The sequence below is a fragment of the Tubulanus polymorphus genome, chromosome 11, assembly GCF_964204645.1.
Source record: "Tubulanus polymorphus chromosome 11, tnTubPoly1.2, whole genome shotgun sequence".
Taxonomy (NCBI): Eukaryota; Metazoa; Nemertea; class Palaeonemertea; order Tubulaniformes; family Tubulanidae; genus Tubulanus; species Tubulanus polymorphus.
In genome coordinates this window covers 2,274,179-2,287,079 of record NC_134035.1, presented here as the reverse complement: position 1 = coordinate 2,287,079, position 12,901 = coordinate 2,274,179, and the positions used below count along the sequence as shown (strand labels likewise).

The following is a 12,901-nucleotide window of genomic DNA, read 5'->3' as shown; positions in this document are numbered from 1 at the left end:
AACATTAGTAGCATCGAACGAGATATACTAGTAAGCAAAGAAGTTCTTACTTTGGCCGGTTTATATCGAAATTTGTGGGTCTTTGGACCCGAAGCATGCCATGCTAAGGCGACCGACCAATTTTTGCAGTCTGATAGGTAAATCATTCACCACGAGATATCAAAGACAGAAAACTCACTATTGTTCGACAAGAATTTCCTAGAACGACAATGACTCTCTATCAAGACTCACAGCTGAAAAGCTATAAGGGGTCATTCATTTATTACGTATGCATTAGGGGAGGGGGGAGGGGTTCAGTGCAATTGCGTACTGTAATGCTTGATGTATGTGAAAAATGGCCGATTTTGCGTACAGAAGGGGAGTGCGGTTTGGAAAATTCAAATTTCATGCGTACGTAATAAATGAATGATCCCTAAATGTAAATGTTTTACCTTGTTTTAAAGCATGTGTGTACGAGTCTGACATGAATACACGTTTAGCATCGTTCAGTTGCATAGTTAATTCTTTCGTCTGAACTAAATTGCACTTAGTCTGAAACATTGAAACACAGAAAACATTGAAACGTGAAGAAAAGCGAATCACTGCAAAAATGTATCATCAGCACGTAGAGTTAAACTCATCACTGCATGGGATTGATGACTTATCCAAACAATGACTTATAAGCACAGTTAGACAGTCATGACTTAAGTTCAAAACTGGTAGCAAATCGTAAGATTGGTCTTGAATTGTTAAATGGCTATTGATCTTGGACCGATCTCAATCAAAGCCAAGGCCGCTACGCTACTGTGCAGGGTTTAAACTCACAACCCAGTATATCAGAATCAAACCCTCTAACCACTTATCCATACCGCTTCACCAGTACACTAGAATCTTACAGCTGGGTGCGGAGTGGCAATGAGGATTAGCGTCTTGGCTAGGGACACTACGGAACTGCGCGGAGTTTTAACCTATAAACATAATAAGAAGTGGTTCAAACTCAGGTCAATGCGTATACTTACATGGGCTCTCATTTCCTCTACTAGTTTGTGCGCTCTGTAATGCTGACCACCGTCGTTAAAGAACACTATTAAACATGACTGAAAACAAAAACAATCGCATGGATTATCAAGAGAAATTTTAGCGGAGACACGCGTGACGTGACCGACTTATGTAAATATTTCATAAAAACACCCTGCAAATTACTAATATATACATATGAATATATGCTTCTGTTTTCAAAGTCGAAGAAGCCGTCGTATATACTATTAGATAAATATCAAAGCCATGAAACATTCCGAGCTAACTAAGTTTACGTACGGATGATCAGATTATCAATTCCTTATACATGAAACCTGATGATCGCATGAACAATTGTAGACGTGCATGCAGAGTTTTACATTACACATGCATGTATGACGATCTAGCTATCTCAACAAAATTCCCTGAATTATTTTAGGAAAATTCCCTGAGACTTTCCCCCGATTTCCAGTTATAGTGGCGCCACCCCGTACTTACCTCATCCGATATTTTCCTTCGGCTTCCCATAGTTTTCGGTACGACGCACTTCGTCGCGGTGAACGCCACTTTGTTTTGTAGACTGTGGAAGTAGTCGGCTGTCGGCAGCGAGAAAAGTTGTGACGCTTCCTCATCCTGGAATACGAGATACAGCGGTACATCAATATATAGAGTAAAACACCACGATTTCCGATTTTACGATCAGAACCCATTTCATTCCTGGTAGTAAGCAGAATATTAGACACCACAGTACAGTAAAACCCGAAGATTTCACAATCAAACGGCAGTAAGCAGAAGTGACAACGAATCAAGCGAAATCAAATCAACCAATCAAATAAATAATGGGAACCTAGCCTTAATTGGGACGGATTAAATTCATCAAAAAAATATAATATTTAACATACATTTTTCACCAAGAACCTTAATGCCTGATGTACCACAGTTGGTTACACTAGGGTCGTAGTAGAGCGACGGAGATCTCTGTGGAAACAACCACCACGCTGCCAGGACTGGGTGAGAAACATTGATGTATAGATGGACCGTAAATGATATCCCGATTCAAAATATGGATTGAACTCATTGAATTATAATAGATTAGCTTTATATACAGACACTGCAGTTCATGTCAGATCTGATCCCGTCGGTGAAGGAATATTTTTCTGACCCCCTATTCATCGTCCCTCTCAAGTCCAACTGACTACCTTAGCTGGTACAACAGAATCCGCTCAAATTGGACATATTTCATCTAGTCCAAAAACTCTCAAATGAGCAGTAGGTCATCTGATACCATCCAACTCGGATATCTCGCTCAAGCCGGGCAAATCTTTCCTGTCCAAAGAGATTTGACTGGCTCGAATGCATTCTGCTGTATATCATATACATATATACATAGATGATTGAATGATTATGACCAGTTTATCCACGGCAAGGCAATTACTCCATGTCGTTTCATGGGCAATAAATTGACATGATGGACTAATGATAATATTAACACAGCGTTAGTTAGCCAGAGTAATAGGAGGCACCGGTATCTCCTCAGAGTAATAGGAGGTACTGGTATCTCCTCAGAGTAATAGGAGGCACCGGTATCTCCTCAGAGTAATAGGAGGTACTGGTATCTCCTCAGAGTAATAGGAGGCACCGGTATCTCCTCAGAGTAATAGGAGGCACCGGTATCTCCTCAGAGTAATAGGAGGTACTGGTATCTCCTCAGAGTAATAGGAGGCACCGGTATCTACTCAGAGCAATAGGAGGCACCGGTATCTCCTCAGAGTAATAGGAGGCACCGGTATCTCCTCAGAGTAATAGGAGGTACTGGTATCTCCTCAGAGTAATAGGAGGTACTGGTATCTCCTCAGAGTAATAGGAGGTACTGGTATCTCCTCAGAGTAATAGGAGGCACTGGTATCTCCTCAGGGTATTAGGAGGTACTGGTATCTCCTCAGAGTAATAGGAGGCACCGGTATCTCCTCAGAGTAATAGGAGGTACTGGTATCTCCTCAGAGTAATAGGAGGCACCGGTGTCTCCACAGAGTAATAGGAGGCACTGTTATCTCCTCAGAGTAATAGGAGGTACCGGTATCTCCTCAGAGTAATAGGAGGCACCGGTATCTCCTCAGAGTAATAGGAGGTACTGGTATCTCCTCAGAGTAATTGGAAGCACTGGTATCTCCTCAGAGTAATAGGAGGCACTGGTATCTCCTCAGAGTAATAGGAGGTACTGGTATCTCCTCAGAGTAATAGGAAGTATCGGTATAAGTCCTTCAAAATTGGCCTCTGGATCCACCCCTGCCCTGCATAAATTGACATACATTGACAGATTCAAACAAATGATTGAACATGACCAGTTCCTGTCGTACACCGAAAATTGCCTTCTAGCTATTAGGCTACAGTTATTTCATTGACATACGGCCGATATACGTTCATACAGGTTCAAATAGATGTCTCATACTCACGTTATCCATAATAGAGAAGTTATTTTCACCGGGGACTGGTGTAAAATCATGGATCGTGCTCCAGTTATTGTTATAAACGCTTAGTCCGGCTTTATGGAATTGTGCTGCATAAGAAAATGGGAAAAAAAAAGAAGAAAATTATCATGAAGATTTCTGACCACAATCTACTGGATGAATGCGCAGTTCATAATCATGCGTTTAACATTTCACTATGTTTGACATAAGGGGAATAGAGACAATATAAGTTATGTGATGACTTATCCGATAACAACTAATGTCTATTTTAACTTGACTTGAGAGCATATCAGGTTGCCTAGCTCGGTCAGCTTTTGTAGTACATACCTGATAAAAGTCTTATTAGGACCAAAAGAGACTGGCATTACTAGATCATATACTCATCATAGTTTTACTTAAAGGGCGGCCATATTGTAAACAGGGTTTACGTACGTTCTAATTCCGGATAAAAACACTGAAAACAGCCGAATTTCATACTGGTCGACGATTCGATGACGGGTTGAGTTGTACAGCAGAGATACGTATCGACTTTCCTACAATCGCGTGTACGATACTGTTGACAAGCGGCCATCAATCTGATGTCCGTACAGTCACGGATGTAAACACTGGAAAAAAAAACAACAGAGATTGTTTGAACGAACCGAAACCGAATTTCCCAATTACGTACTTCGAGTTAACCCTTTCAGTGCGTCTACACCGCAGTGTGGTGTATAAATCAGTGATGGATTTTGCTAGTACACCGCACTGCGGTGTATTGATGTAATTAGTAATTAGTTTTTATCTCTATTGAAAGATGGCAGCATCTGTCAAACAGTGCAATATTAGTAACTAACGATACACCGCACTGCGGTGTAGACGCACTATAGTAGTATTCCTGTAATTCAACACACTAGGGTGGAATTTTTCAAAATTTTCAAATCATCTCCAGCAATATAGGGTATTAATTAGGTCAGCACTGAAAGGGTTAAACAAAAAAATTCGACCGCCGATCACACAACTATATCCGCACTTCGATTTCCGATTTCAAAATCAAACCCCCTGTTTCGTTCCCGGCAGGTGTGGCGGGTTTGCAAGAGACACCAAATCAGAATAAATCAAACGAAATCTACCCCGCAAATAAATATCAAGGGTCAATCCCTATTTTAAGATCAAAAGAAAAAACGAGAGAAACAAATTTCATTAATGATTGATCTCGCGAACGTCACCCGTCGCCGTCGTCTGGAGATCGTTAGATACAGAGTTAAAAATAGATTTTACACCGTAGTAAAGCCCATTAAATGTCACGTACAACGCACAGAAAATCAGTTGGTCATTCAGTTCACCAAACGTGATTTCCAAATTACTGTTTACATTTTTGGCTAGGATTATCAGTGCAACACCGTTTTCTTTAATTACTCGGAGTACAGATCTGTGCCGCCCACCAAGGCCAGCCTGGTTTTAAGTTATCTTCATAACATTAAGATGTCAACATCATATCTGTTTGTTTAGAATCTGTTTGATCACATCATGTGAGTACAGGCACTATAAATACACTAATTATAAATAAATAAATAAATAGATATCTAGAAAAAAATCTTTCAGTCCTCATTTTTCTAGTTTTCATTTTAGAATTTTTCCCAAAAAATGTTTTGTTCATGATATTTCGCTCTTAATTGTTTTTGGTTCGGTAAAAACTGCTGAATCTTAATATCTCAAAAGGATCCACAAAATGAATCCAAACATTTTCGAAATCTTTTCCTTGCTCTTCCATTTTTTCTTGTAAAAATCAGGGGCTGCAGTTGCTCAAAAGTTACGTTAAAGGTAACCGGCGGATAAATTCCATAGCAACAATGAACTTTTAATTGTCACTACGTCAACTGTTCATTGGTTAACTCTAACTCCAACAACTCGCTTCTAACTGGTTAACTCTTTGGAGCAACTGGCCCCCGTTCAACAGTTCTGGTGCCAGTTGCTCCAAAAGTTGGTTGAAGATAACTGAAGATAACCAACTTTTGACCAACTGCAGCCCCTGCATTCCGAGCAATGTGAAAAAAGGCCGTATGAGAACTATTCAGCAGCGATGATGATATGATTTTTTTACCTTTGTTGAACTGGACCGAGGAATATCGTACAATTCGTACAATCATCTATTGTTACCGTCGCTATATGGTCGAATATGTAAATATTACAATCCTGAAAAACACGGAATCGATAATAAATCAAATTTATGTCCACAGTTTTATGTTCGTGGCAGTCGTCATAGTTGAAGCGATGATTTGATGATGATTTCATTGCGCGAACTCGAAGATCATTATCATAGACTTCCTGTACAACAAACAGTAGACTCTGAAAACCGATGAGTTTATAGGTTAATAATACAGACACATTTAAATTTCTGAATATACTTTATGCAGCATTTTCGGTAAATTGATGATTGAAAAAAAAGTGTTTTGTATTTCTAGATCATCAATGCAGTTAGTTAATCTTCACCGTGTCAATCATACATCGGGGTCAGTTGCCCAGAAGTCGGTAAGAGTTAACCGGTGGATAGATACCACAGTTACAATACAATTTCAATTGTTACTTTGGCACCATCTTTTGAGTGACTGGCCATAGAACTTAATTAAGCCGGGTACAGGTTGGACTTGGTGATTCTTTGCGACCGTGAGCGATGATAGTGTCGCAATGACCCATCAACCTCGAAGACTGGCCATAGAACTCAATTAAGCCGGGTACAGGTTGGACTTGGTGATTCTCTGCGACCGTGAGCGATGATAGTGTCGCAATGACCCGTCAACCTCGCAGACTGGCCATAGAACTCAATTAAGCCGGGTACAGGTTGGACTTGGCGATTCTCTGCGACCGTGAGCGATGATAGTGTCGCAATGACCCGTCAACCTCGCAGACTGGCCATAGAACTCAATTAAGCCGGGTACAGGTTGGACTTGGTGATTCTCTGCGACCGTGAGCGATGATAGTGTCGCAATGACCCGTCGACCTCGCAGATGTCGTGAGTGACCTATGCCCGTGTTAATGCAAAATGCATTCGGGTTCTCTTTTTAACCCTGATTTACATCGAAACTGTTCTTACTGGAACTAATGTGACGAATGAGACAGTATGATAGATGATACACTGATTCAGGTTGGACTCACTTCGCAGTTATTAATCATGAATTGTTGGCCGCGAACTTTCCCCGGCGTTCGTCCGAACGTTTCGCCTTTTTTGTTTTCGATGATGAAATCTTTCGGATCGAGTTTGATCGGTTCTTCTTCTGGCACTCTACAAAAAATAAAAATGAATCATGAATTAATTAATTGATCAGACAAAAGATTAGGAGGCAAAGGCTCAGTTGCGGCAGTCGTGACCAAAACGTCTAAAAGTGGTCTTGAAGGAGCTTAGACTGATCTCAAGTTGTTAAGTTGTTAAGATGAGTTTACACTGGTCCAGGCCAACCTATGGAAAGTGCTATTGTACAAATTGAATTTTTTCAATAACATTCCATTGACATATGAATGAAAGTGCTCAAATTAATCAGTAATCAAAAGTAAGACCCTCAGTAACATCTTTCATATTTCTGTTCAAATTAATCAGTAATCAACAGTAAGACCCTCAGTAACATCTTTTATATTTCTGTTCAAATTAATCAGTAATCGACAGTAAGACCCTCAGGCTCAGTAACATCTTTCATATTTCGGTCCAAATTAATCAGTAATCAACGGTAAGACCCTCAGTAACATCTTTCATATTTCTGTTCAAATTAATCAGTAATCAACAGTAAAACCCTCAGTAACATCTTTCATATTTCTGTTCAAATTAATCAGTAATCAACAGTAAGACCCTAAGTGACATCTTTCATATTTCTGTAAGCATCAAACAAATCAAATCAGTATTTCCTGTTATAAAATAGTAACAATTACTGAATATCAGGGGCAATTTGCAGTTCGCTAGTCCTAAGATTGGCTCGACAATGTAGAACCACAATCTAGGGCAAATCCGTCAACAACACCAGTATGATTCCCTTATAACAGTGTCGAAGAAAATAATATGTTAAAATCGTCGCAGAACAGGAAAAGAAGTCACCGGTGAAAACGTAGTTAAAGCAACAACGACGACGGCAGCGATCTCGATGAGACACGAAAAGAAACAACAAGACATTTATTTCCTCTTTCACATCCAGCTGTCATTCGGAAACTAATTTGTTTCGCTATCGAAAAGAAGTGGAGCATCTCATTGCTCGGGTACAATAAGATGAAGTCTGGAACCGAAAAATAAATCAATCCAACCTTCCCAGCCGGTCGGAGTTACTCCCAAAACCGAAATATCTTATATCAAATCAAGTAATAACACTGCCAAATACGTAAGACATTGACAGAAACTGTTTGATTTTACCCGCACAATCTCAACTAATTTCCTTGACTTTTCCCTCATTTTTAGCTTTTTTCTACAAAACTCCCAGGCCATTCCTTCATTTTCTTAAAAAGAAGATTATTCCCCAAATTTTCCCCGATTTCCAAGTGAGAAGAGAACTAAGTTTGCCTTAGACCGGTCTCAAGTCAAAGCCATGGAATCAGCCCTTCGCGATCGTCGGGCATAACCGGTAAATTAACCGCTGCGCATTCTGATATATGTTTAACATCGTCCACAGTCGCGGTCGGTCGTTTGGAAAAAATAATTAATCGAGTTGGTATTCATTGAGCCGACTGATTATACAGGCAGGTTGTAATACAACTACATACATGAACACGGTCGTCATCGTCGTGGTATTAGACTGTACAACCACCGCCGTGCAACAGCATCGGGCAATAAAAACACCAAACAGCTAGACAAACAACGCAAAAACCCAATCAACAGTCTCATTTACTTCCAACGTGATCAATGCCGAGATATTGCCGGCTGCGGGGGTAGGACTCGATTACTTCAATTATTGCAAATACGCCCGGTACGTTTTTAAATTACGCAGTCAAACTTGTTGTTTACAGTCGCGAGCAAACTTACTTAAAGTCACGGGCAAACTAGTTTACAGTCGCAGGCAAACTTACTTAAAGTCACGGGCAAACTAGTTTACAGTCGCGGGCAAACTAGCTTACAGTCGCAGGCAAACTTACTTAAAGTCACGGGCAAACTAGCTTACAGTCGCGGGCAAACTAGCTTACAGTCGCAGGCAAACTTACTTAAAGTCACAGGCAAACTTGCTTAAAGTCACGGGCAAACTTGCTTAGTTGCCGGCAAACTCGCTTACAGTCGTGGGCAAACTTGCTAACATCCAAATGATTACTTACACTCACTAAATTGAATTGGAAATACTAATTGTGTCTAAGAAATAGAGACGAGTAAATAATAAGTAATTGTGACGACTAAGTCATTGTCAATTACTTATCGTTAAGCATTCTCTATTTATCAGTGACAATTTATATTTCCTATTCAATTAACTGAATCGAACAGTGTGAAAAATAGAAGTGATTCATAACTCTGGCTTCATAAAGATAACGTACAAGGCATAACTTTCGTTTTGAATCGTGGAAAAATGTCATTCGGAACAGTAAGCCCCTACAGGCGCTTACACCAATAACTTCAGACTTATGACGATTGCGAAATACGACTGTCGATCTACGGTTCACGGATTCGAACCCCGATGGCGCCGGAATCCTCGTCTTATCTCAGCTGAGAAGATAAAGAAATCGCGTAAACGTGCTAATAATAATAACGCCCTCTGAGCGATGATGCTACGGTCGGTCGAACGATTCGAAAAGAAATCTGAAATACCGGAGCGGTTGAAGAAACGTGATAAACATGTTGATAAGAAACTGTGTCCGCGTTGAAACGATGATTCACAGCGACAATTCATATCGATAAAAGCCAAATTAAAAACCAAAAAGGGAAACAAGTCCGGAATGTTTCTTTGAGCTAGTAGTTTATTTCAGTGTTTTGACTACAGTCATCGCTCCGTGTAACGCCGGCATTTTTCAGAGAACAAATTTGCTCAATCCAACTCAAATTCAATGGCAATACCATAGTGTATAACGTCCCAACAGTGACATTATAAAGGACTTTTCGCGTATTGTGGTTTTTTTTACCGTATTATTGCAAGAAGCAGCTTCTTAAAATGCATGAGAAAATATGGCGTAATGTCAAAGTTCCTGACTGGCTTATAATCAAAGAACTGACACGTGAATTACACACTAGAAGTTGCTATGATATTATGCATGATGTAAAGGATCTGTTGCGTTGTAATCGAGCAGCAGCCAGTAGCCGTGTGTATCTGGGTTATCGACGACTGGCAATTCGTGACATCATTCCCGTTGTCACCTTGGATCTTACGGATGACGACAGAAATAATGAATCCTCGTATCGAGTCCTTCGTGTTGTGAAGCTGGTCGTCGAAATCGAAATCGATTCCCCGTAATCACATGATGTTGGTATATTTATAGAAATGTTCGGTTACACTTCTATGGTAAATTTGAGCGCGGAACGTAAACTGCCTTAAACAACACGAGCCGCAATCCACAAAGTAGCCACAATCATAGACTCATAGACACATAGAGCGGCGAATGTCAAAAGCTGATTAAGTGAAGGTTCTTCGAATATCGGAATTTCAAAGATGATTTTGTAGAAAGATGGGTTGAGGGAGACAAAAGAGAGGTAGGGGGAAGGAGAGATTGTGAAGGGGGAGAGAGGGAGGGGAGAGGGTATCATGGAAGAGGCTGGGGTATGTTGGAGAGAGGAGAGGATGGAGGGAGATTGAGAGGGTGAGTTTGAAGGGGAGAGGAGAGGATGGAGATTAAGAGGGTGAGTTTGAAGAGAACTGAGGGGAGAGAGGGGGAGAGAGAAAGCGGCAGGGTATGTTGGAAGGAGAGATGAGAGGTTTTAGGGAGATTCAGAGGGTGAGTTTGAAGAGGAGAGGGCGGAGGGAGATTAAGAGGGTGAGTTTGAAGAGGAGAGGGTGGAGGGAGATTAAGAGGGTTTGAAGCGGAGAACTCCCGGGGAGGTGAACGACTATACTCTAGTATTAAGAACCGCGTCACCGTCGACGACGAACGTCAAACGATAATTAAATATGGCCGACGACGCATCTGGTATTGGCGCGGAGACAATCGACGACGCGTGTAATCACCATGGAAATAAGACGCAACAATAACAGCCTAGAGAGACTTTACCGATTATACTCTCACTCTCTCGCGCTCTCTCTCTCGTAAAAATAGACCATTTATAGACGCAAACACTTACAGCGTAATTTGACAGTCTATTGACTTCTGATATATGTTGATACATGCAGTTGACAGACGGCGTAATTAAACTCGATTCTATTTAAAGCGATGACGTCCTACGATCTCCGGAGCTTCTCTTCGTATCGGTGACATTTAAACGGGTGACATTTACCCCGTCGGAAATAAAACGTCGGCGATGGCTAATAACCGATAACCGCGGCGAGAACTACAGCTCGACTAGAATCGAACCTATAGCCGCGATTACGCACGCGTCTAATTAGTCCCGATCAGGTTCGAGTTTAATCTGGCTCGTGAGAGCGCGTTCACACTCACTCGATACTCAACATTACTAAAACAAAGCGAAGTCTCTTCCCGAACCAGTTGCAATTCGAACGCAATTATCTAACCCGTGCTCGGGTCTGGTCAGACGTTTTTGGTCGGCCCAAACGAACACGGACTGATCTATTAATAGACATGGGCCACATTTGAAACGTGTCCGGTCTGGGCCAGTTCGATCCGAGCGAAATCGTTTCCGTGTAATCACGAGGCCGAGTAATTTTACTTATCGAGCGATTTCATATAACAAACTTTTCGAATCAAATAACATAATTTCATCGGTAACACGAAACTTCTAATGAAGCCGTACGCGACGAAGCAGCCTTTGAAAATACCGTATCGAAAACGCGGATTTATAAACCCGCAAACTGAATCTCGATCGTTCGGAAATAGGTCAGTTTTTTCTGTCGCCGATATATCATGGTAGAACCCACAACGACGGGGTTCGAAGTAAATGTTCCCTAAAGAGAGTCATAATAGAACATTCATATCGAGTTCTAATGAGCTTCTCTATCAATTATTCAGATTTCATCATAAAGTGTCGCAGTAGCAGCAGCAACAGCAACAGCAACGGAGGAAGCTTCCAGCCACAAGCTTCCAGTCACTTCTTCATTACCACATTAACTCAAGTGTTTTTAGGTAAATCAGTAGCCAACAGATGACCTAAACCAGAAACAAACTAGTCACCCCACCATCCCCCCGAGATACTGCCCACATCGGTGCAGAATGATTTCGGTGGTATAGACAGTATGGCGGTATAGAGAGTATGGCGGTATAGAGAGTATGGAGGTATAGACAGTATGGCGGTATAGAGAGTATGGCGTTGTAGAGAGTATGGCGGTATAGAGAGTATGGCGGTATAGAGAGTATGGCGGTATAGAGAGTATGGCGGTATAGAGAGTATGGGGGTATAGAGAGTATGGCGGTATATCGGGGGTGTTTTACTATGTATTTGTATATAGAGATGTAAATTCAGAAAACGTTGCGCCACCTGGTGGGAAAGCAGGTGTCACAGTTGAGTCGGGCAGGCGCTGCATCGTTAGGCGATCCAGTTGCCGCGATGAATTTTCCATCTCGGTGACCTTTCTCTCGGGAACTCGGCGTCGTTCATCGATCGACTATTCCTCACAATCTCGAGCGAGCGAATGACACGAGACGCACGGCAGATCACGACGAGGCTACGGTTTATTCAAATTTCATCCTAAAACGATTCTCTAAAAACCTTCATTAAAATCCAACAGTACCAGCAGCATCAGCAGCAGCGGCGGCAGCAGCAGCATCAGCAGCAGCGGGGAGCGATTGAACATATATTTGTACAGTCATTTTATAGCTGGTAAATTGCGTGCTGAGTGTGGTTTATTATCCGGGATATCCCCCCTCCCCCTACCCCCCCCCCCCCCGGTTATAGATTGCGAACTGCTACCATCGCCTCGTGTATCTTCATTAACGCGCATTATAAAATTTCAAGTGCGTTTAATTTGCACCGGTGGAAAAAAACAATTAACATTACGTGACTCAAAAACGATGAACTTATGCCTTTATGACTCGGATGCAATGAGCGTAAATGTATCATAAAAAGCCTTTATTAATTACTTTGGGTACTGATTTATTTTAAAGGGATCAGTCATTCTTGGATATAAGGAGTTTTAAAGGAGAAAATTTTACTTTGAGACCATTTTCTGATTTTCCATACAAAAAAAAACAAAATTGCCACACCTATTTCAAGGTCCTGGAAAAAAAATTCCATTTTCCAAAACCCATAAGAACCCGATAATTATCAAGCGACTCAAAAGAATTATAGCGCAGAGATGATTTGGCGAGAGTCAAATTCGGGCCGTGCCTCGTTACACAGAAAATTTGAACATTATACTAAACAATGCTTAAACAAAGCTAAGTGAGTCATTTCCGGAAACAGT

General features: G+C 41.3%; 1 protein-coding gene across 1 annotated transcript in view; it reads right to left on the bottom strand.

The window, feature by feature from the left end:
- Positions 1 to 12,901, bottom strand: part of LOC141913392 (protein XRP2-like) — a 28,709-nt gene that overhangs the window by 5,100 nt on the left and 10,708 nt on the right. The window contains exons 2-8 of the mRNA XM_074804900.1: positions 6,597 to 6,723; positions 5,545 to 5,636; positions 3,897 to 4,069; positions 3,450 to 3,553; positions 1,495 to 1,629; positions 999 to 1,076; positions 432 to 531 (exon numbers count right to left, since the gene is read on the bottom strand). Of these exons, the coding sequence (XP_074661001.1) occupies positions 432 to 531; positions 999 to 1,076; positions 1,495 to 1,629; positions 3,450 to 3,553; positions 3,897 to 4,069; positions 5,545 to 5,636; positions 6,597 to 6,723 (809 nt within the window). The remainder of the gene's footprint in view (positions 1 to 431; positions 532 to 998; positions 1,077 to 1,494; positions 1,630 to 3,449; positions 3,554 to 3,896; positions 4,070 to 5,544; positions 5,637 to 6,596; positions 6,724 to 12,901) is intronic.